This window comes from Callionymus lyra, chromosome 12 (genome assembly GCF_982586985.1).
Source record: "Callionymus lyra chromosome 12, fCalLyr1.hap1.1, whole genome shotgun sequence".
In the NCBI taxonomy this organism is placed as follows: Eukaryota; Metazoa; Chordata; class Actinopteri; order Syngnathiformes; family Callionymidae; genus Callionymus; species Callionymus lyra.
The window spans coordinates 12,099,664-12,125,495 of NC_141829.1; the positions used below are offsets into that span (position 1 = coordinate 12,099,664).

Sequence of the window (25,832 nt, forward strand, 5' to 3'; positions counted from 1 at the left end):
TGATTTTTTAAAATTCATACATGGGGGAACCCAGGATTTTTGTATAACACTTAGACTTATTAGCTTATTTTTGTGTTTAAAAAAATATATATAATCACAATACTGTGATCCTATTCTATTTCAGCCTGTGAGATTAATTAAAACTAAACATCTGCTGGACAGCTCATTACATCAAATATCTATACAAGTAAATAATTCTCAACAGCTACAATCTTTCCTGAGTTATCTGTGATTAACTACCCAAACTCACTTCATCTTCCATGCATCTCATCTCTAGTTTCATCCATCAGAGACTCAAACGAGAGCTTTAAAACTTTCTCTCGTCTTCCACTTGTCTTCAACCTTCTTTGTCTTCAACTATCCCTCTCTTTGAGACAATGTGACCAACGTGAGACCCCCTTTCTACATGCCTGGGTGCCTTGAACGCCACGCAAGAAAAACCTCCCCCACTCTTCTGTTTCATTGACTGACTTCAGCTCACCACAGCCGTGGCCCATGTGCTGTGACCCACATTCACCCTGCAGATGAAGACTTGGATCTGGGATTGTTTATCTGCGGAGGAAGATCTTATCTGTGTGGCCATCGTCATCAGTTTAAATAAGATTACAAGCGCATACATGCAGGTGATCATTTATTAATTTCTTATTTCTGATACACAATTAAAAATCTCAATAATATGCTTTAAAAAGTCAGCAAAAATGTTTTGGAGAAGCTAAAAATGTAACTGAGGCGTTTAATACGAGGGACATATTGTTCATCTTTATTTATTTTATTTTGGAATGGATGCCTTGGTGATTGGTTCTGTTTTCTATCGCTTATTTAGTGTGTTATCCTATTTAATTTTTTTATTCTGTACTGACACCACAAAGAAAATGTTGTGTTTACAACATTAAAAGTTTCTGATTCTGATTTTTGATTGATTATTTAAAATGTTAATGCTTCCTTTTTACTCTATGTATGCATTTTCTTTGCTTCAATCTAGATGAAAGCGTACAAAACATTAATTTTTTATGAATAATATACACTTTAAAATATATAGTATATACAACTCAAGACAATTTCGCAAATAAAATAAAGAGAAAAAAATCAATGTCCAGTTATTGTTCATTTTAATTAAAATATCGATAGTTATTTTGTATTTTATTTATTATTACATTATTAATGGGTCTCTAGCATCACTTCCAAAAATAATTCGGGTGTAAATATATTATAGTTTTTTTTTTAAATAGTATATAGATATTGAGTTTGGGTTTTTTTGTAGCGAAGGTTAGCCAGTAGGGGGCGCAAGACCGCAGCTGCACGTTGATGCTGAGGGCTCGTGCACCAGAGGAGGAGAGACACCGACTTCCTGTGCAGATTCTGGTTCAGCTGAGTTCAGTCTGGCTGCCTCTCTCGGGGGAGGTTTGTGGCTCTGCACGCCCGGAGAGGAGCTTCCCTGCTCCGCCGCCGCTGGTCCCGGAGACTCGCTCTTTCTTCCTCCTTCCTCGCCGCAGATGTGGATCGTTGACACCGGCGGCTCCAGCCTTCCCCGCTCGGTAAGCGTCGGCGACGCCGGGCTGCTGCTCCTGCTCGCCCCGGCCTCCGACATCCATCGCCCGTCGGCCCTGCTGCCGCCTGAGGAGGGAACCGGAGAGGAGGCGCGGGGCCGGTAGCGTCGCCACCCCCCCGCCCCCGGAGCTGGTGCACCGTCGGCGGGAACGAGGCGGACCAGGGATGGCGGTGCTCAAGCTGGCCGAGCAGGTAGAGATGCTAGCTGCTGCTAGCTTAGCATCACAAAAACATCACTTTAATGTCTTCCTAGTCACTCGTGCTTTAAACCTGAGAGATACTCGTGGTGAGAATCACACTTATCGACTCTTTTAACTCCTTTTTATCATCTAAACTTGTGTTTTTAAACACAAACATCTTCATTCTAGTTCTAGTCCATCATCATCATGCATACTTTATTTGTTTCTCTCCCAGACTAGAGCCTACAAACCTTCTTCTGTGGAGGAAAAATACAAATGAATTATTCATATTATCGTATATTTAGTCACGGTTTACTCACTACTACAGTCCATGACCTGAATGTTGAGTTTTAAAAAAGCTCTACTCCGAGTCTCAAGTGGACGTCAGAGCTCCCACACTACTGTCTGAACCAGATATTTAACTATAAATCTATTTATGTGACCAGAATCAGGATGGAATAAAACGTAGGGTTAATGTTTGTTACAGCTAACAATTTGATTTATTATTGTATAACAGGTTTCCTGTTGATGCTTAAAAACTCTTAAAAGACATTTAATTGATGTCTATAAACAGGGTTTTTGTTGGCATTAAAATGTATTAAAACACATTTTCAGAAGTCTAAAAATGGAAACACACGATGCGGAAGATTTTATGTCGTTTGGTATAAAAAATTACACACCTTTCGGCACGATTGGATTCAAGATAGACCTTCAAAATATAAAAAAACATTTAAAAAAATGTATTAATAAATACTCTTTTGGTTACATTTGACTGAAAAACCTTTGTAATTAATCTCTTATTATTTTTACTTTTTAATTGATTGTTGAGTCGGTCTTAGTTTTAATTTCCTGTTATATTAAAGTGTCTTAAATTAACTTAAGCTGTAGAATCCCTGTATTAACTCTAAATATAAATGTGTTAAGTTCCTTTTTTTAAGAATATTTATTTCCCTCAAAAATATTGTGAGTAAATATTGACATCATATTTAGAAAAAATAGAAGATTTTTTTTCTGTCATATCTTATTTTCGTAAGGTTTAAAAATAGTTTTATTGGCATATAAAGGTTTATTTTTATTTTGATCTTTTCTTATCTTTTTTTCATACTTCCTTTTGTTTTTTTTCTGAAGTTTTTCCATCTTATTTAGTCTCTTAGCTCTCCTTACAAAAGTACACTAAGCCCCTCAGGAAATGTAATTTAATCAGATTAAAAAGTAATAGTCCATTAAGTATTAAATGCACATTTTAAAATATAAATATCATGCCAGGGTGAATATTTTGTAAACCGTGAGAGCGTCTTCATCCGCGATTACATCTGTCGCTAGTGGAAAAAGTCAAAGAAGTAGGTGTGTGCGTGTGTGTGTGTGTGCACGTGTGTGCATGTGTGTTTGTACGTAGACTGCGGGACTTCCTGTTATTTTCGGTCAACATGCTGATTATGTCTGATAACTGGAACCTCCACAGAGATGTTGGTCTGTGGTGACGAGTCTTTGTCATCATGTGCTGATCACTTGATAAACTATGTTTTCGTGTCCATGACAAATCACCTACTGACATAAAAACACCGAAAACACTAAGTCGCCAAAGGCAGCAGTGAAATAACTAAAACAAGCTAAAGCCACAACGTCAAAATGGATTTAGTATTTAATATTTAGATTTGCGTATTAGTTTGTGACTTTTCTCTTGTCATTTTCCATATTTCTCATATAATATTGTGTCATTTGCTGTTGTTTCATAATTTAAAAAAGAAGGGATGTATTCTTGTGTTCAGCGGGTTGTTATCGTATATTAACCTAAAAATACATAGAGAGCGAAGCATAAAGTGTATATATAAATAGACTCTGTTTGGGCTGAACACAAGCGAGACACAGAAAATGTGTGTGACTTTCTCTTGAGTCATTTTGAGAATCAAAAAGTGATGTTTTAACACATGACTTGCACGTGTTTTCACATACTTGTGTAAAATGCTTACCAGTGGTGGGTCCTGAGGGGCAGCAGTTGTGCCTCAGGGCTCTCTGGAGAAATAAATACTTTCTTTTTCAGAGTAAAACAGGACGAGCTGTTTATGCTATGGGAAGTGTATTTACGGCAGGTCGGCCTGTGACTGAATGTAGCTCCTGCATGGAATGAAAACAAAAGTTATCTGAAGATGGAAGTATTCAGGAAGAGATGAAAGCTGGATATTACAGTTTAAAACCAAAATAATAATTAGATCAGAATGTATGTTTATGTGTATTTTTATCTGTGTATGTATCTTTGTGTGTAATATACATATAAATAAAGACATTTTAAATAGTTTTGAAGCAATAATTGTTACTTATAAAGTTTTAATATTTGTTATTGTTTAGTTTCTATTAATTGATGTTTAACAAAACATGCTTATTAAAAAGATAAAAGCTTTTTTTAATCACCTTTTTTTTAAAATTTGTTCAGGCTTTTCCTTGATTTTCTGGAACTCCTGTTGTGTTATCAGTTTTATCTTGACCTTTAAAGTATATACTTTATTGAATATTGTTCTGGTTGTTTAAGCGCTTTGTGACCCTGGTCTGGAAATAAATAAATAAATAAATCAAAATTACTTACTTACTTACCTATAAATTGAGACAGAGAAATAAAACGAGGTAAATAAATGGAATAAAGTACATATTTTTATTTATTTAATTTAATCTGTGAGCAGAGATGATTTTAAATATATTAATCGCGTTCAGTTCAAAGTTCCTGCCGGATCAATGGACGCAGGAGCATCAGCTGCACGGATGTATTTGATGTCACAACCTTTGACAGGACCGCGTTTCAAGAATACGCAAATGAGCGTCCAATTATAGTCCAGTCGGGTTTGATCTTCCCCTTTGAGATCATCGCGCTGATCCCGGTCTTCACACACACACCCGTACAAACGTGTGTGAAGTATAGAAACCCTGCACCAACTGATAACCAGACCAACTGGTGGTGCTCAGGCTCCGCCCCCTTCGGGGCGCCCGCAGCTGTGCCAGTGCTAATACCACGCCTGGAATTTTTCGTGCCGACCCTCAGGGGGGGTGGGATTGACAAGGATTTTCTCTGTCCTTCAGACGAAAGACTTGAGCTGATACATCTTCCCCTGAAGCCTCCATCATTCTTGACACAGATCTGACGACAACACGCATGTCGTAATGTAATGTAAAGATCTACTAATGTCTGGTCGTCCTCGCGGTCGGAGAACGTTTGGAAACACACGGCTGCCATGATTCATCTGTCGTTCTATTTTTGTTCATGTTTTACATCATTTTCAGTTGCTCCCTTAAATCTCTGTGGTTATCTGTGGAAAGAGTGCTCCTCGGTGCTAAAAGTGCAAGCTTGCAGAAATGTGTGTGTGTGTGTGTGTGTGTGCATTGATAATTAAGACAAAATGGACCATATGCCTCCATGTAGTTTTGCTGCTTTAAAGGGACACTTTTCTCTGCTGCTCTACTTTAACACAAGAGGTGGAACTTAGATACAACTCTGTAGTTGATTAATTGTGTACTTTTAAACATTACTATTGGAGTAGATGACGCTCATAAATGAATGAAGACTTACCCCAACAATTCAAGATGGACAACAAATGCTGCCCGTACTGTGATTGTGTCTTCATTTGGGAAGGTTTTACAGGGTGTAACGGTTATTGTAAAGTATTCTTAATATTTTCAAATGTGTCATTTGTTTGTTACAATTCATTCCAATTGTATTTTTAAACTATATTAGCCCTCTGGTTAGAATATATACTAGAAAAAAAAAAGATAATAACACTAGGTACAGTGTATGTGTATGGCTAATATAACGTTACCTTATAAGGTGTCTAAAATGAAAATGTGCGCTGGTGAATTTGTACAGTCGATAAGGAAATGGATGACTTACAGTTCAGGGCGTAATACTTGATGCTTTTTTTTATTTTTTTTATTTTAGAAAAAACGGTATTGCTTTCACCATTTTTAAGGCCACACATATAATATAAAACATATTTAGATGCGTACAAGGAGAGTGAAAAGAGACTCGACACAAAAATAAGATCAAAATAAATTTGTAAAGTGAATTGTTGCAATTTATCAATAACATGTTTATGACTAACATTAATGAGGCAGAAAACTTGTTTAAATGTGTTGCAGGTGATCTTGGGTCTAATCATACTAACAGAAACGGGTGATTCCTCTTTTTATATTATAAAGTTAGAAAGAAAATTCCAACTTGACAAAAGTAATTTCACAAATAAATGAATACAAGTCATTTAGTTATTTGTAGAGAGCCTCAGGTGTAAGGCTGATGTAAGGAGACGCCTGACTATGAATAGATCTGAAAGTAAGAACCAGAATTTAAAAAACTGATCCTGAAAGAAACTTGAAGCCACTGAAGAGTTTTAAGGATCAGGGAAATGTGAGTTCTTCTACTAGAGCGGCTCAGAATTCTCGCTGCAGAGTCAAACTGGAGAACATTTTAAAATAAGTTTGTTCCTGTGACACTAGTTTATTTAACAAACCATGTAGAGATGAGGAAATTAAATGTTTTTTTTGGCTGTCAAGGAGACTGAAGTGTGATGAGGAAGCGACGGAGGGTAGTGATTCAAAAACAGAAGTGAAACACTATTGCGGTTGTTCTTCTCGAATGTGATGCTGCACAACAGGAAGTGAGGAAGGAGGTCGAAGAGATGCACAGGAAGTATAGGATGCCTTATGCTCTCATTTAACATCACTTCAGATGGTGTTTCTGTAATTCAATGTGGTGTTAAATTCTTAAAATAAACCGATGTCAAATCGGATTTGAAACAATGGAAGTCTATCATGTTTGAATTTCTTTTTTCAAATTTTTAAATTGTAAACCTTTTTTTGAAATGATAATGATATTGTCTAGTGGCACTATTAAACCAACATTTTAAAAAGTGTATATTCTAACTATTATAATTAAAACGTACACAAAAAAACATTTTGAAAATATTCTAATATTTTAATTGAACTATTAAAACGACTAAAAATGAATACACATTACAATGCTTTAATAAAACAAACAAAACTTTAAATTAAAAGAAAAGTTAGACAATAAAGTTAAACATTTGAAATGTTAAATCCAATATTCTAATAGCATTGAGATGTTACCATAAAAACACAATAAATGCAGTAAAATACAATATTATATATTAAAAAAAAAAGCTTTAAATATAATCTTTTTTCCCTCGTTGATGCTAATGTTGCAAAAACATGTACAAGAAAATACAAACTTAAATCAAATAACATTTATAAATAAAAAAAACAACAACTTATAATATCAAATTTTCGAAATCCTAATATTACTGATGGATCTACGCCCGTGTATACCATCGCTGCAGATGTTGGCAGCTGGAAATCTGAGATTAATAGAGACCCAGATTCCAGCTCTGAACGCTAATATGAGGCACCAAAAAGTGCAGAGTGAGGGGTTTTGTGGTTGGGAGGGATTACATTTTAACAAGGATGGAATATATTTATAAGTGTTGAAATAGAATCTGATTTAGTGTTAAAAGGAGCCGGAGAAACCCGTAAAATCAAAACAGATAATCGGGGATTATGGGTCTGAAAAGTGATCCATCGTGAAAAAAAAGTTGCCAAGAGAAAGTTGTAGTAGGAAAGTGATGTAGATGTAGATGTAGACAAACACCAGGCCGTGTGTGTGTGTGTGTGTGTGTGTGTGTGTGTGTGTGTGTGTGTGTGTGTGTGTGTGTGTGTGTGTGTGTGTGTGTGTGTGTGTGTGTGTGTGTGTGTGTGTGTGTGTGTGTGTGTGTGTGTGTGTGTGTGTGTGTGTGTGTGTGTGTGTGTGTGTGTGTGTGTGTGTGTGTGTGTGTGTGTGGAGCCTGTATTTACATAGAATTTTAATACAGGTTGTGGAAACAAGTTCATGCACGACCTTCATTCAACGACTTTCTTCGTAAAAGATGTACTTTTAATTTCCAGGTGTTTTGAGTGAATCCTCGACAACATTAACCGTCCATTGTTTGTGTTTGATTTCCCACCACAAACATCTCGCCCACTCCACTCGTTGTAAACAGTCCGAGGTCGAGCAGCCGCTGAGATTCCACCGTGGGAAGGATCGGACTTCCTGTGCAATAATCCAAAACATACCCGGTGATGAAGTTTGTGCTCGTGTCTCCGCAGCCTCCGCTCATCCAGGCCATCTTCAGCGGAGACCCCGAGGAGATCCGGATGCTCATCTACAAGTCCGAAGACATCAACGCTCTGGTGAGGACTTGATGGATTTAATATAGATGGGGGGAGAATGACCCTCCTCCACCTCTTCGTTATTATCTTAACCGCACTTCCTGTTTTCTCTCGCTCCCGAGACTGATCCTGGAGAAGCCAGAGTTCAGCTTGTGTTCGTTGACATCAGTGCATGTGCTCGACACATGTTTCTGTGAGACCGTCCTTCATGTTTGTCTGTGCCGTCGTCAGAGCTCGGTTGACTTTGACTGACCGAGGCGTCACTTAAAAAAAACTCCCTTCTTTTTTTTAATAAATGTGTGGAATGATGACATGCAGGTCGTCCACTTTCAGTCTCTTGATGATTTACGTGGAAACTTGTTGCCGCTAGTGACCTCTAGGGGTTTGTTCTGGCAAGAATCCTACGATACGTAACACGATACAGGGACAACGATACGGTATGTTGTGATACTGTAGGAACAAGGATATATTTGTAGTATTGTGGAGTACTTGACTCTGGTGTTGCAGAATTTACAGACCACAGGACTCTTGACGAAGTCGTAACTGCTTTAATTTGTTTTGAAATCAAAATATGTCCAAAATTATGGAAGTAAATGTATGTCATCAGAATTTAAATATACATTTTTGGCACTTTTTCTATTAACAGTATCATAATCAAACTGTAAATAACATTTAATTTCTATCAATGCTATTCTGTCCTTCTTTCATTGCTCGAGTAAAATTAAGTGTGTAAAGTAATTAAATGTAAAGATTATTCAGTGCAAAAACTTCATCGTAAAATAATCTTAATGTAAATAAGTGAATCATTGTAAAAGAATTTGAAAATTCAGTCTGGTAACTTACGATGATACTGTCACACAGACCGAAAAGTCTTTTGTTGCCAATACAAACAACTGTATCTGACATTTGGTGGTTTTTCAAATTCAATGTCCAATTTTAATGCTGTAAAAATTCAGTCTTAGAAACTGGTATTCAAAGCCCATTGACAAACATTTATCTCTATACTAAACATCAGCTTTAAAAGCTGCTGGAGTCGACTGTATCCCCTCATCCTCAGTCATGGTTTTATTATTTAGCTGCAGAGGATGTAATGACTGCTGCCATCCAGAGGCTGGAAGTTTAATTGCGACACAAGAAACAAAAACTGAATTGAAAATTAAAACATTAATGAACATGATAAAAATTAAACATGATTTGGAAAAAGCCTAATATTGTCTAATATTCATATATATACAGTATCATGAAAAAAATATCACCGATAAATCTGTGTCATGTTATTTTCTCAAACCCCTGGTAAATCATTTTCAGTGATTTGGAATTGAGAACACATTTTTGTTACATCTAGTGTGCGTGGAACTAGATTTGACCCGAGGAGAAGTCTCAGAGATGGTAGGAATGTTGATCAACCAGTACTTCAGAGCTTCGGTTCTACTTTTTTTCCGACTGATGCAACATCCATGTTAGTGAGGGCCTGTTGGTCCTTCAGAACTTCTCTCTTATGTATAAATCAGAGAACTTTTCACGTCTTCAAATGAGAAAAACAAACCTCTTTTGTTCTTCAGGATTCAGAGAAGCGCACGCCTCTTCATGCAGCTTCATTCCTGGGTGATGCCGAGATCACTGAGCTCCTCATCCTCTCTGGTGAATACGTTGTTTTTGTCATACTGTTTCTATTTAACATCCCAAAATAAAGACTGATGTGTTTGAGACACACACAATTGGACCTTCTGTTTTTTATATATATATATATATATATATATATATATATATTTATACTTTACATTCTGATGGATATCTGTTTAATTTATTTATCTTTTCAGAACACAAATAGCAGAGATACAGCCAGTAATACAGCCAGTAATAAATGAATAAAATGAAAAAATAAGAATAACAAGATGTGAATTAATAAAATATGCGATGTTACGAGCTAAAACCCTTTAATAGTAGAAGAATACATTAGAAATAAAAGACATGGTAGACAATCTCAAAACATTAGATGTTTTTATAATTATATAATTAAATAAAGTGTATAATATGAATGACTTTTGACAGGTTTATTTCTGATATTATTCAAGTTTAATGTTGACATGATGTGACCCCTGCGTCACTTAAACACACCAAGGCAAAAAAGAATAACTTTCATCATTGGACCATTTCTTCCGGCAGGAGCTCGGGTCAACGCCAAAGACAACATGTGGCTCACGCCTCTCCATCGTGCTGTGGCGTCTCGGAGCGAAGTGAGTTCTTCTAACAATCTTTAATATTACACATGCTTGTCTCTTCCACTCTGTCAGCTGCACTTTAACTCTGCCGGTCAGCACGAGAACCCAGGGCGACGTTATAACTGGCAGCATATTATATTGATCACAACATTGAGCAGAGAATAGATTTTCTCTTGACAAACCCGACAAATATGGGCCTATTTCGTAACGGAGAATTCTGTGATCGTAAACTTGACGATAAAATGCCTGGTAGATTCCTTTTTTGATGAAAACATGCCGCAAATGATTTAAAGTATTTAAATTATTCTCTTGATTATCAGCATTTTAGTTTTGACCTCCTGAGACTCTGGGATGTCCTACAAGGACATCACATTCTTGACTGCACCACCATTGTATGCTTGAATATTTTATGACATTACACGTATTTCAGTGAAAAAGCAGGAATGTAGAGACTTATACAACAGGTAACCTTACGATACAATTTGGTACGAAACACTAATCTCAAAATATTATTTTATAAGATGCACTAATACTCACTATGAGTCTATACGATATACGAATCCCACGATACAATATATTAATCTCACTATACGATACATTTATCTCACCATACGATACATTAATCTCACTATACAATACATTAATCTCATGATACAATATATTAATCTCACGATACGATACATTTATCTCACGATACAATACATTAATCTCACGGTACAATATATTAATCTCACGATACGATAGATTTATCTCACTATACAATACATTAATCTCACGGTACAATATATTAATCTCACGATACGATACATTTATCTCACGATACAATACATTCATCTCACGGTACAATATATTAATCTCACGATACAATACATTTATTTTACGATAAAATACATTAATCTCACGGTACAATATATTAATCTCACGATACGATACATTTATCTCACCATACGATACATTAATCCCACGATACAATATATTAATCTCACTATACGATACATTAATCTCACTATACAATACATTAATCTCACGGTACAATATATTAATCTCACGATACAATATATTTATCTCACGATACAATACATTAATCTCATGATACAATATATTAATCTCACGATACAATACATTTATCTCACGATACAATACATTAATCTCATGATACAATATATTAATCTCACAATACAATACATTTATCTCACGATACAATATATTAATCTCACGATACAATACATTAATCTCATGATACTATATATTAATCTCACGATACAATACATTTATCTCACGATACAATACATTTATCTCACGATACAATACATTAATCTCATAATACAATATATTAATCTCACGATACAATACATTAATCTCATGATACAATACATTAATCTCACGATACAATATATTAATCTCACGACACAATACATTTATCTCACGATACAATACATTAATCTCATGATACAATATATTAATCTCACGATACAATATATTAATCTCACGATACGATACATTTATCTGACGATACAAGACATTAATCTCACGATACAATATATTAATCTCACGATACGATACATTTATCTGACGATACAATATATTAATCTCACGATACGATACATTAATCTCACGATACAATATATTAATCTCACGATACAATATATTAATCTCACGATACGATAGATTTATCTCACGATACGATAGATTTATCTCACGATACAATATATTAATCTCACAATACAATATATTAATCTCACAATACAATATATTAATCTCACGATACGATAGATTTATCTCACGATACAATATATTAATCTCACGATACAATATATTAATCTCACGATACAATATATTAATCACACGATACGATACATTAATCTCACGATACAATACATTAATCTCATGATACAATACATTAATCTCACGATACAATACATTAATCTCATGATACGATACATTTATCTGACAATACAAGACATTAATCTCATGATACAATATATTAATCTCACGATACGATACATTAATCTCACGATACAATACATTAATCTCACGATACAATACATTAATCTCATGATACAATATATTAATCTCATGATACAATACATTAATCTCACGATACAATACATTAATCTCACGATACAATACATTAATCTCACGATACAATACATTAATCTCATGATACAATACATTAATCTCATGATACAATATATTAATCTCATAATACAATACATTAATCTCACGATACAATACATTAATCTCACGATACAATACATTAATCTCACGATACAATACATTAATCTCATGATACAATATGCTAATTTCACGATACGATACATTGATCTCACGATACAATACATTGAGGGGACACTTCATTTCAGTGACATCTTGTGATAGTTCTGCCCTTTTTTAGTTTAATTAATAGAATTTAAAGTAAAAAAAATGTTTTGCTTTCTCTGCAGGAGGCTGTCCGGGTCTTGATCCGCCACTCAGCCGACGTGAACGCGCGAGACAAGAACTGGCAGACGCCGCTCCACGTCGCCGCCGCTAACAACGCGCTGCGATGCGCCGAAGTCATCATCCCACTGCTGAGTAGCGTCAACGTCTCTGACCGCGGCGGTCGCACGGCGCTGCACCACGCCGCCCTCAACGGACACACCGAGGTACTGCACATACGTTAAATATCAGCTGATATATAAGCTGATGATTAAGCTTTCTCTCTACAAGACTGATGTCAATCTGCCTTCAATACACAATTGCCTGCTGATTAAACATGCATCTATATAATACCTGGGAGAAGTGCAGTCATTCTTTTTATTGTATTTATGTAGCCCTCGTGAGGTCACAGTAAAATACTTTAGGACCTATAGCTGTAGATTTTCTAACAACCAAGTGGTTACTGTCTTTATGTTCCTCACCAGTCCAGTCCAAAGTTATGTACACCTATTCTTTGCATTTATAGTTTTTCATAAATGCCTCTACTCTTTAGAAATACATTAAAAAACTATCTTTATTATTGAAAAACTAAACTTAAATGCAAAGGTCCCTTGTTTATTGCAGTGTATGAAATTCGTGAAGTTTATTTTCAATCCCCGTTTGCATCACAAATAAGGTGCCGTCGCTTTCAACATCCTTCTTACTAGCAGTGACCTGAACAGTTCCCATCATGCTTTGCCGCCCAGCCAATCAATCACTTTTGACATAGCAAAAAAGTTTTCAAATACAGTATTGTAGCGACCAATTAGCGTAGAAAAGGAATCATGGGAGTTGGTACCATAACTAAGGTGTGTGTGGGTAATTAGTTCCTCCAACTTAGTTTTTATATATATATATATATATATATATATATATATGTAAAATTTCAACGCATTTTCTTTCTCAATTTTGTCCTTTTAGTGGAAGAATAATTTCACAGCCCTGATTAATACTATTACTTGTTTTGTTTCAGATGGTCAATCTTCTGCTCACGAAAGGAGCCAACATCAACGCCTTCGACAAGAAGGACGGGCGGGCGCTGCACTGGGCCGCTTTCATGGGTAAATATGACCCGTCGATCAATCGCTGTGGTTTAAACAGGTCTGACTTTCAAAACCGAGGTTCAAGTTTGTTGTAAAAGTGGTGACAAAAAAAGCTGAACAATCAGTGATTGACTTACTGGAAAAAATGACACTGTCGGAACATGTCTTTACGACATTTTGATTCTCTGTTATTTCCTTTGAAACTCTTATCTCAGGTCACCTGGACGTGGTGTGTCTCCTGGTGAGTCAGGGGGCAGAGATCGGCTGCAAGGACAAGCGAGGCTACACGCCTCTTCACACGGCGGCCTCCAGTGGACAGATCGCCGTGGTCAAACACCTGCTGAACCTGGCTGTGGAGGTGAAGACCCCGGAGTCTGACCTCTCCCCGTCTTATGTCATTATAAACCTCCTTCTTCTTTTCCCCCCCGAAGATCGACGAGTCCAACGCGTTCGGGAACACGGCCCTGCATGTAGCCTGCTTCAACGGTCGCGACGCCGTGGTCAGTGAACTCATCGATTACGGCGCCAACGTCAGTCAGCCGAACAATAAGGGCTTTACTCCGCTGCATTTTGCTGCTACTTCCACACACGGAGCTCTGTGTCTCGAGTTCCTGGTCAACAATGGGGCTGATGTCAACGTTCAGGTGGGTTTTGTGTCCTTCTTAGCTACGCTTATAAAGTAATGAGGGTTACAGAGAACATCCTTTATCAGCCCCTTCTACTCATCCTTTAATGAATCTAAAAAAGAAAATGGATCAGTTGTATTGTGGCCATTTGATGGATGCATTGTTTCATAAAGTTCTGTCAAACGAGACCCTTGGCAGAGGTGTGCCCCATCTCTGAGCTTTTCTAGATATTTTGAAATTACTGGAAAACTTATCCTAGAATTCCATCCGACCTGAAAAAGTGTCTTAAAACCAGTAGATAATTTGCAGATGATTATGTATAAACTATCATCCATGAAACGAAGGTACACAACAGTTCGTATTATATTAATTAAAAAACTTATTTTGCTGTTTCAGAGTCGAGATGGAAAGAGCCCTCTTCACATGACCGCCGTTCACGGACGCTTCACTCGCTCACAAACTCTGATCCAGAACGGTGAGGCTCGATTCTGTCTAAACTACAGGCTACAGGTGGAGGTTATACCAACCTGCTGAAAAGAAGTAGATAGAGTTATATCAATAAATAAAATGTATGATTTTCACTCTTCTATATTCACTCTAGAAAAGCTATGTGAGCTTTGCACTAGCATGCAAACAATTTAAAACAATATTTTGTGTTTCTTTCTTTGTGTCATTTAGTGTTTTTTAAAGAATTGTATGTTCTGTTCATTCAATGGTTGTTAAAAGGTTAATATATAATATAGTTGATAACAAGGAGTTATTACAGAATGATTTTTAATGATTATTATTAAGATAAACATGTGTCTGACATTTTATTCCAAGTTGGAATTTCAATTAAAACTATTCACAATATAAGTTAGATGTTGTGAAATTATGAGCACTTTTAATTACACGGATAAAACCCATTTAATTGGCTGTCCAATTCAAAAGATATTAACCGATCTTTAACCGTTTTTTAAATTTCCTTAAACTTCAGCACGGATTCTTTAATACCGTAGTTACAGTTGTGGCTAATAAAATGGCTTGTGTAGTAAAATCAAAGTGAGATTAGGTTTAAAAATCCTCAAATTCATTTTAAGTTTCATGGCTTTTTTTGTCACATCATATGACATCACATGTCCACTGTGTGTTTAGAGATAAACTAGAGCCAACAGAATAAATAAATGTCTAAAAAGGTACCTTCTGATCTTGGAATTTCTGGCTGAATGTTATGAATGAATGTAAGAATCTGAAGGCGAAGGTCAACTCAACACTTAACATTTATACTTAATAATACTTCAAATTAAAAAGACATGGATCTCTTTTAAATCTAAAACCCGGTGTTAAAACAACATGTCTGATCATGGGACGCTGGACTGTTTTGTTTCAGGGGGAGAGATTGATAGCGTAGACAAAGATGGAAACACTCCCCTCCACGTCGCCGCCCGCTATGGCCATGAACTCCTCATCAACACGCTCATCACCAGCGGCGCCGACTGCACAAGGTTGGGATTTTTTCCGGCAATGAATAACATGTTTGGTTTTTTTTTTTAGCTGGTCGTTCAATTTTTTGTTTTCCTCGATTGCCCTAAAGGAGAGGAGTCCACGGCATGTTTCCTCTGCACCTGGCTGCCTTGAACGCTCATTCTGACTGCTGCCGAAAGCTGCTTTCCTCAGGTAGAAAGAACTTCTGGGCTTTGATTCTTGGGCTGAAAACTTATGCGTGTCAACCTGTGATGTTGCCAGTAGTGTCTATATATATATATATATATATATATATATATATATATATATACCTGTATATGCAGATGAGACCACGCTTTATTACGGGTGTAAGGAAAATAAAAATCTATTTCTTTTTCTTTACGATAGCGTATTGATATTTAACAGCTTTGTATTGATCAAATTAAAATATATATATATATTATTTCATAGTTTTTATTCAAATGTAGTGTTAAAAATAAAATCTTTTTTATTTTTTTTTATTAATTTGCAATGAACATGCAAATAGCCACAAGTTAATTTCTGTGTTGTAATCAAACTTCCGGGCACTAGATGGCAGCAGACATTACGTCCTCTGCAGCTGAAGGAACAGTAAAATCACGCAAGATCACAGGGATGACTGAGGACGAGAGGAGACAGTCCTACTCCAGCAGCTTTTAAAGCCGATGTTTGGACATATTTCGGTTTTTAAAACCAATGAAAGCAGTTACGACTTCGTCAAGAGTCATGTGGGCTGTGAATTCTGCAAGACAAGAGTCAAGTATTCGACAATACTACAAATATATACTTGTTCTACAGTATCACGATATATTGTATAATTGCCCCTGTATCGTGATGCGTATCGTATTGCAGGATTCTTGGAAGTACACACCCCTACGCTTTATACATTTGGGTGTATAACTGCACACAAAATAAATGAAGAAAAAAAAGGTACAAAGAGAGTTTCATATGCTCGCTCAGAATTGTGGGAGCGTCAGATTTATGGCCACTAGAGGTGAATTCTTCAAGTATTCAGCTGAAGCCAAACTCAAGTCACGATGCTCCGACTCAGTCACTCATGGGATGTTTCCAACCACAAGGCCCATTGTTTCCACTGCCGCTTGTTAACGTGCAACCGTCGACCTCATCCATCCGTATCGACTGTATCTACGTGTCCGCATGACTCGTCCTTCCATCTAACACTTGTCTCTCTCTCCTCTTTCTCCGTCTCCTCGTCCGGCTCGTTGTCATCTCGGCCTCCCTCACGTCCACGCATGCCCCGGTCAGGTCGGAGGTTTAGCTTAATGTGTAACGACTCGGTCCTGTCTGCAGGATTCCAGATCGACACGCCGGACAGTCTGGGGAGGACGTGTCTGCACGCTGCTGCTGCTGGAGGGTGAGGGTGACGCCCAGAGTCTCGTGTCAAAGGCTGCCTTTTCAAGGAGTTTAGAATATAGAGATACCGAAAAGTTGTATTAAGAATTAGACGTGATGCTCACGAAACTTGGCTGGATCATTTTCTTGTTTGGACTGAGCTAACTAGCATAAACGGACGGTTGTACTGATTGTTTTTGACTAATTTTATTTTCACAATGTTCATTTTCTCATCGCCAGTAACGTGGAGTGTGTGAAGCTGCTGCTCAGTAGTGGTGGAGATCACAACCGGAGGGATAACTGTGGAAGGTACTTTCAGCTGACTTGAGTCCCACTTGGATAGAGAATCTTAGATAGAAAATCCGTATTAGGTTTTTGTTTTTTTAAACTCATCTGGGTACATTCAGGTATCCATGAAATGTCGAGTCACGATGTCACGTAGAGCAATTGTGTGTTTCTTCCTGCTTTTGTTTTTTTTTGCAAGTCAGAGAAGTAATTACAGACAAATGAATGAGGAGTGACTGGTTCAATTATGACGACGTTTCTTAGTCATTGGAATTTAACTTTTAAAAAGAGGAGAATTCCAAAGTGAACAAGATCATCCTGTTTTACCGTTTAATTGATTCTGAGACATTAAGAAGCACAATAAACCATTTATATATATATATATATCTATATCTATATATAGAGATATAGATATATATATATAAGCCCCTTTAATAGTCTCAACTATATTTCTGGGTTTTTGTCCTCAAAAACTCATCAAAACATGTCTACATAATCTTTCTATCTATCAAACTTAACTAGCTAATGTTAGCCATGATGCTAGCTAGTCTAATGCTAACACAAATATATTTCTAATAGTATAATATTGTATTGGAAGGGATAAATGTGACTTTGATTATTAAAATATTTATTTGCAAATGTATAAGTAAGTAAGTAAGTAATTTATATTTATAGAGCGCTTTTAACTTGCTGTAATTATCTAACTTTACTAAGTAAAGTAAAACTAAGATGCTAATCGTAGCTAACTAGCCACAATGTTTGGCTGCTTCCTAGATTCTGTTTATAGACATATATATGACCTATATTTTATCTTAAAGTATAGTGTTAAGTGTTTCATTTACAGCCCCAGATGAATTATTAACATGGATTCATTCGTTTCATGCCAGGACTCCGCTGCACTACGCAGCAGCCAGTCGTCACTACCCGTGTCTGGAGACGTTGGTAGCTTGTGGTACTGCCATCAACGCCACCGACCAGTGGGGGCGCTCTGCTTTGCACTATGCTGCCGCCTCAGACCTGGACCGACGGTGAGTCTCGAGTTGCCCTAAAATCCTTTTCTCTGCATCTACCTTTCAGTCTTAGAAACTCACCCGTTCATGGAGTCATTTTCATGTCGTTCTCTTGAAACAGGCGTCGTGTGGCACTAGAACCCGACAGTGAAGGGGTTCAGGCCGAGAGAGAAAAAGAGGCAGCACTGTGAGTCCATGATGACACGACAAATGTTTCACGTTAAGGGTTTGAATTTGGCCATATTTCGGTAATAAATAACGGACATTCTTGCTTAAAACTGATCCATATCTACTTGCTAACATGTGTCATGTCGTGGTTTGTTGCGTAACTTTTACTTCCTGTTGTTTCTCCAGATGTTTGGAGTTCTTGCTTCAAAGCGGGGCGACGGCGTCGCTGAAGGACAAACAGGGTTACAGTCCGGTCCACTACGCCGCCGCTTACGGACACAGACACTGTCTAGAGCTGGTCAGTGGAGACGAACACTCCTGTCACTCAATGTCACACCACCAGGTTTATGTTGACATTTGATTCTCCATCAGCTGCTGGACAGGGACGACGGTCACCAGGGCGACCCCGAAGCCCCGAACGCCAGGAGTCCTCTGCACCTCGCCGTAAGACACGCCTTTAAATATGGAGCTAAATCTCGAAAAAGACTTGAATAAAAAGCGAGGTTTTTGTCCGCAGGCGTACCACGGTCACGCTCAGGCTCTGGAGGTCTTGCTGCAGGGCGAGAGGGAGGTGGACCAGAGGGACGAGGCAGGCCGGACCCCGCTGGCCCTCGCCGCCCTCCGTGGTCACAGCGACTGCGTTCACACTCTCCTCAGCCAGGGGGCGTCGCCGCGCACCACCGACCACCAGTACAATCGGAACCCGGTTCACCTCGCAGGTGCAGTTTCTGTCTGATTTTTGTTAAATTTATATGACTTTTAGGTTTTCTTAACTTGGGTTATACCATTAAAAAGTATTGTCCCTCATCTGTCAATCATTTTAAGCAAACTATGAAAGTATATTCGGATATTGAATAGTAGAATTTTAACATTGAAAATGTAAAAAACTTTTAATTTTTGCAATGAAATTGTTGTTTCTTTAAATAATTGATTGAATCATTTTGAAAGATTGGTTTTGCTTTTATTTAAATTAAATGTAAAGTCAAAATTAATGCATTTAAACATGCTTATATATTCTTTTTCCAATTAATCAAGAATGTGTTTTCCAGTAGCTTTTTAAATTCAATGGAATGGCAAAAACAATAATAGCATTATTAGCCAACATTTTTATATATTAAACTAAAAGGCTGGAACATTTATCTTGAATTTGAATATTAAACTGTTTAAAATAATAACTTTATTTTGTATATTTTAGATTATATTTATTCATTTATAATAAAACAAATTAAATAAAAACGTTCAAATATTCAAAATATTAAATTGAGATATTAAAAAAAAGAGGTTAAAATGCATCATTTCAATATAAAAAAATAAAAATATTTAACATTGTGTTAATTGTAACCTTCATTATTCTGATGACACTCAAATACTTCCTTATGAATGTGTTAACATTTTATAACCTGAACTACGTTCACCATTAAAAAGTATTAACTGTCACTCATTTGAACTAAATCTGTTTTTTTCCTGCAGTGATGAACGGTCACACGACATGTGTGCGCCTCCTGCTGGACGACACAGAAAGTGCAGACCTGGTGGACACGTCTGATTCGCGGGGACAGTGAGTTATTCTTTATAAAACAAATATTAATAGTGACGGATATAAAAAAAAAAGTCCTTCTTCTCGTCCAGGACTCCGCTGATGTTGGCTGTGGCCGGAGGTCACGTGGACGGCGTGTCGCTGCTGCTGGAGAGAGAAGCGAACGTCAACGTCGCCGACAAACACGGGATGACGGCGCTGCACCTGGGAGTGAGTCGGAGCGTCGCCTGGATCGTGTCCTCGTTTCTCAAGCACTTCCGTCAAATCCTCTCTTGTGGTCCTGCGTCGCAGCTGCTGTGCGGTCAGGAGGAGTGCATCCAGTGTCTGCTGGAACAAGAAGCTTCCGTGTTGCTGGGCGACGCTCGCGGACGCACCGCCATCCACCTGGCGGCGGCGAGAGGCCACGCCTCCTGGCTGAGCGAGCTGCTGGGCATCGCCTGCTCGGAGACGGCGTCCCTGCCCCCCCTCAAAGACCACCACGGCTACACGCCGCTGCACTGGGCCTGCTACTATGGTCTGTATAGACGCCCACGTTGTCGTTGGCGGTCGTTTTGAAAGTGTGTGTGTGTGTGTGTGTGCAGGTCACGAGGGGTGTGTGGAGGTGCTGCTGGAACAAAAAGGTTGTCGCTGTATCGATGGAAACCCCTTCACCCCCCTGCACTGCGCTGTGTAAGTCAATAATCAATAATCATAGATGATCATCTAATGAACATATTTCTGTTACTATGGCAACTCTGTTCCTCACATTAACACCTGATTAGATCAGGAAACACACTTTATCCACTCAAAACATCTACTTGTATTAATGCTCATGTTAACTCTGGGTCAGAGTGACCCGAAAACAAATGTGTTTTTGGTATCCCTTGTGTTGTCTATGGGTCACCTTGACCCAAAGGCTTCCATGAATACATATAAGTAAGTAATGCAGTGGAGGAGGTTGTTCGCCTCGACCCAGAGACAGCGCAAGGGATATCACAAACACATTTGTTTTTTTATGGACTCCGGGTAACCTTGACCCTATGATAAGACAAGGGTTAAAGACATTTCCTTTAGTTATTACTTGTTATAAAGTTAAAATATTACTTAACGTCTTTTTTTGCTCTTTTTACAAACAACATTTAAACGTGAATAATGACGAAGTGCTGCTCCGATCATTGTTATTATTTAATTAAATTGTATGTATTTAATTAATTCATAATTACAATTTTTAATACATACAATACTTGTATTTTCTTATTTATTGAAAATTATTACATTAATGTTTATTTCGTACATATTATTCTAAACTGTCATCACTACAAAAATGCTGTTTTTTTCTAAGCAATAAACGGTATAATTATAGTTTGTATGTGTAAAATAAAGCATGACTTGTACGACACAAAAAACGACTAAACAGGAGAAAGAATACGATAAAAATTGAGACGACACACGAAAACGAACAAAACAAGGACCACAGAAAATGTGACAAATAAAATATGATAACACAAAAAAAGCACATCAATATAAAGGTGAGGAGCAACAATAAAACAACACTAGCGATGTAACAACATGGAATAAATAACAACAAAATAACACAAAGTTAAGGAAGATGAGTCATGCAACAAGGGGGGAGTTTTAAGGAAGAACCGCATTGTTCGTAATATAAGACGACCTATTAAATGTGGTAAATGGCGCTCAAAAATCCGGTAAACTACAAAAGTTGTGCGTCCTACAGAGTGAACGACCACGAGCCGTGTGCGTCGCTGCTCCTCGAGGCGATGGGTTCGGACATCAGCGGCTGCAGAGACGCTAAAGAACGGTGAGCTCCGCCTCCTCTTGAACACCTGTATGCGGCGGCGTTAACGTTCGTGTCCCGCAGAACTCCTCTACACGGCGCCGCCTTCTCGGGCCACGTGGACTGCGTCCAGCTGCTCGTCTCCCATGATGCACCTGTGGACGCGGTGGACCAGTCGGGGCGAACCGCACTGATGATGGCGGCGGAGAAAGGACGCGTCGGAGCTCTCGGTACTTCAGCTGAAGAATAAAACCTCGATTTTTATCGTCTAATACATTCTCCCGAAATCATTTCACGCAGAGTTGCTACTGACCAGCGCCGGACAGAACCTCAGTCTGGCCGACAGAGACGGGAACACGGCGCTGCACTTGGCCTGTAAAAATGTGAGTGATCGCCTGTTTTTGATCAGTTTTCATGATTGACGGGTGTGTTTATCCAATGTCCCGACAGGGGAAGGAGGATTGTGTGTTGTTGATTCTGGAGAAGCTGTCGGGCCAGGAGCACGTCAACGCCACGAACGCAGCACTGCAAACGTAAGAATACACAAGAATATATGTGTAGTATTGTAGAATACTTGACTGGTGTTGTGATACTGTAGTAACAAGGATATATGTGTAGTATTGTTGAGTACTTGACTCTGGTGTTGTGATACTGTAGTAACAAGGATATATGTGTAGTATTGTTGAGTACTTGACTTTGGTGTTGTGATACTGTAGTAACAAGAATATATGTGTAGTATTGTTGAGTACTTGACTTTGGTGTTGTGATACTGTAGTAACAAGAATATATGTGTAGTATTGTTGAGTACTTGACTCTGGTGTTGTGATACTGTAGTAACAAGAATATATGTGTAGTATTGTTGAGTACTTGACTTTGGTGTTGTGATACTGTAGTAACAAGAATATATGTGTAGTATTGTCGAGTACTTGACTCTGGTGTTGTGATACTGTAGTAACAAGGATATATGTGTAGTATTGTTGAGTACTTGACTTTGGTGTTGTGATACTGTAGTAACAAGAATATATGTGTAGTATTGTCGAGTACTTGACTCTGGTCTTGTGATACTGTAGTAACGAGGATATATGTGTAGTATTGTTGAGTACTTGACTTTGGTGTTGTGATACTGTAGTAACAAGAATATATGTGTAGTATTGTCGAGTACTTGACTCTGGTCTTGTGATACTGTAGTAACAAGAATATATGTGTAGTATTGTCGAGTACTTGACTCTGGTGTTGTAGTATTTACAGACCACATGACTCTTGACAAAGTCGTAACTGCTTTCATTTGTTTTCAAACCAAAATATGTCCAAACATCAGCTTTAAAAGCTGCTGGAGTCTGGATGACTGTATCCTCTCGTCCTCAGTCATCAGCTTCCTTTATCGAAACCGTGCGATTGAAAACGACGTGGCATCTATAAAAAACTATCCCGATATTCAAGTGACTCTATATATTCTCACCTGCAGTCCTCTACACCTGGCGGCCCGTAGTGGACTCAAGCAGGCGGTCCAGGAGCTGCTGTCGCGAGGAGCCAACATCCAGACGGTGGACGAGAACGGTACGAGCGCCACGACCCGAGTTTGACGACGGTCGTCCGCAGCATGAAGTTTTTAACTTTAATGTTGATTTGATTTTTTTTTCCTGCTGATTTGTGTCTCAAATCCTTCGAAAAACCAACACTTTTAAAAGATAAAGAATTTAAAATAGTTGGAATTTTATTGAACTGCTCTTTATGAGCAGTTATACAAAAAAAAAGCATGAAAAATGTAATATAGTGAATTAAATTAAAAAATGCAATATTTTACCTTTTCATTCTGTGTAAATGTGAGTAGAAAAACGTTTGAATTTTCACTAAATAAAAGCTTAGATGAATTAAACCGCTCCAAATATAAGATAAATGCATGAAAATAACATGAGTCTCAACTATAAGCTTGTTAAACGAGGGTTTGGATTTAATTCTCTTCTAAATAGAAGCTGCTGCCTTGTTCGTTCAGCTCAATGTCGCCCCCCTGTGTCTGAGTTTGATTACTGCGTCTGCTGGCTGAACTGACTGGCTGCTTCATCCCTTCTTTGTCTTCTGCCTTCGCTTCCCCTGCTTCGTCCTTGTCTGGCCACGCCCCCTTTCTCTCTCTCCCTCCCTCTCTCTCTCTCCCCCAGGTCTGACCCCCGCTCTGGCTTGTGCCCCCAGCAGAGAAGTGGCCGATTGTCTGGCTCTCATTCTGGCTACCATGATGCCTTTCTGCTCCCCTTGCAGCTCCGGAGCGCCCTCTCCAGGTTCCCTCCTGAGGCAGCTCCCGCACAAGGTGGGTAAGAGCCAGACCGCCGGCCCCCGGGGGCCCCGCAGCCCCAGAAACCCCTCGGGACCCTCGAGCGAGGGAACCACGGAGAACGACTCGGAGGACTCGGAAACTTTCTGACGCCTGCGAGCGAAACGCGCTCCGAGGTTTTGACTCGCTGACCCGGGAATATTCCGGGGAAAACTTTCAGGAAACTTGTACAGATCCAGTCGAACCTCACTCCCCTCCCCCGCCCTCACGCTTCTTTTGTTTGTTCCCACCGAACGGAGCGCTGACCTCTGCACGACCTTCCAGGAGGAGGATGGAGATCCGGGGTCACGGATGGTGTCGCATGTTTTGAGTCACGGGTGCTTGAATCCAAAACGACCTCAGTACTTTTGTCTGCGACGGCGAGTCTCAGAAACGAACACACACACAAAAAAAAGCCATTTTTAACTTTATATATTTCCCTTAAGAAGAAAAACTAAAAGGTGACCCTGAACCTTCTTCTGGTGACGACCTTGGAAAACTACCCCTTGAGCCAAAAAATACATTTCAAGCAGGAATCTTTTTGTTGGATCTTTCATTTAAATCGGAGAAATTCGCAGCTCATCGTATCCACGTTGGCGACTAAAAAAACCCAAGTGTTGATATCGTGAGGATCCAGCAGGGGGCGCTGCAGAAACCCTCCTATGAGGAATCACTCATAACCTGAGGTGTCGGTCGTCTATTCAAGTCCATGTCAAGGCCACAGAACCACAAACCAACACCGGTCTCACAAGATGATACACTTGTTGTTTTTCGGAGGCGGAATCGAACCCGCAACTCATCGACGAGTCTGTGTTTGAAGGAGTTCAACTGAAGCACAAATGTTTTTTTACCACCATATTGTTGCCGTGGTGATGAAAAAAAAAACAGGGTTCTATTAATCTGTCACTTGTATTGTATCAGGGTTTTTTTTGTCAAAATGGCCGCCGTGTTAACAAGAAGGTACAGCAACGATCAGTAACTCAACGACCTTTGACCTCCGTGTCTACCAGCTACGTGCCATTGTTCCGAGACGTGTCCAGTGCCTTGATGTTTGTCGGGTTTTTACTTTGAGTCGTGTTCGCGTGCGACGACGGATCCGCTCGAGTTCCTCTTCGTGGGGGTCATTGGTTCGTAGCCACACCTTTCCTCTTGCACCAGTGCGCCCCCTGGTGGAAACTCAACCAATTTGTCAAACTATTCTTATCAAATATTTCTTTTTAAAATCGGATTATTTTTGGTTTTTTTTGTTCCGAACTTCCGTCTGATATTGTGACGACATGCTCACGTCTCTTTGGTTTTACATGCTTTTTTATTTAAGTCTGTTGCTGATTCCAGGTGTGTGTGTGTGCGTGCGTTACATTTGGTACTGATCTTTGATGTAAACTGTCGAACAAGAATCTGGATGAAAATAATGAGTTTATTTTAAATTAAAAGCTGCCTGATGATGATGACGAGCCAGTATTATTGACGAGCTTCACGGGATCTGACAATCGCCAAAGTGCGTTTTTTTTCTTTTCCCCTAGCAGTTCCTGATGCAGTACGTAGGGGGCGCTCCGTCTTTGTTTTATACAAACTGTACGATGATTAAAAAAAACAACATTTCAACTTCCTTGTTGTCACTAAATTTCTTTTTAAAATAAAAGCA

The 25,832-nt window shown here is 38.5% G+C and overlaps 1 protein-coding gene across 3 annotated transcripts; it reads left to right on the plus strand.

Moving 5' to 3' along the window:
- Positions 1-1,362: 1,362 nt before the first annotated feature.
- On the plus strand, positions 1,363-25,795 carry ankrd44 (ankyrin repeat domain 44). Of its 3 annotated transcripts, none has more exons than XM_087803879.1 (28): positions 1,363-1,740; positions 7,863-7,946; positions 9,488-9,566; positions 10,092-10,162; positions 12,592-12,792; positions 13,578-13,665; positions 13,863-14,005; positions 14,079-14,291; positions 14,670-14,748; positions 15,643-15,757; positions 15,847-15,929; positions 17,022-17,130; positions 17,349-17,417; positions 18,281-18,421; positions 18,525-18,590; positions 18,758-18,869; positions 18,944-19,015; positions 19,089-19,290; positions 20,042-20,129; positions 20,201-20,318; positions 20,400-20,622; positions 20,690-20,777; positions 21,823-21,906; positions 21,967-22,112; positions 22,183-22,265; positions 22,333-22,415; positions 23,348-23,439; positions 24,039-25,795. In XM_087803879.1, the coding sequence occupies exons 1-28, from the start codon at positions 1,714-1,716 to the stop codon at positions 24,296-24,298; spliced, it is 3,219 nt and encodes a 1,072-aa protein (XP_087660005.1). In that variant the 5' UTR covers positions 1,363-1,713; the 3' UTR covers positions 24,299-25,795. The 3 variants fall into 3 exon arrangements, with proteins under 3 accessions (XP_087660005.1, XP_087660006.1, XP_087660007.1); XM_087803880.1 differs by having other exon boundaries at positions 17,067-17,130; XM_087803881.1 differs by having other exon boundaries at positions 24,136-24,307.
- The last annotated feature ends 37 nt before the right edge of the window (positions 25,796-25,832 follow it).

Bases quoted from the DNA above. Each gene is read 5' to 3' on its own strand.
- ankrd44 (XM_087803879.1), top strand. From the start codon at position 1,714: ATGGCGGTGCTCAAGCTGGCCGAGCAG. The intron at 15,758-15,846 runs GTTGGGATTTTT...ATTGCCCTAAAG, and splicing joins AGCGGCGCCGACTGCACAAG to GAGAGGAGTCCACGGCATGT. The intron at 20,623-20,689 runs GTCTGTATAGAC...GTGTGTGTGCAG, and splicing joins GCACTGGGCCTGCTACTATG to GTCACGAGGGGTGTGTGGAG.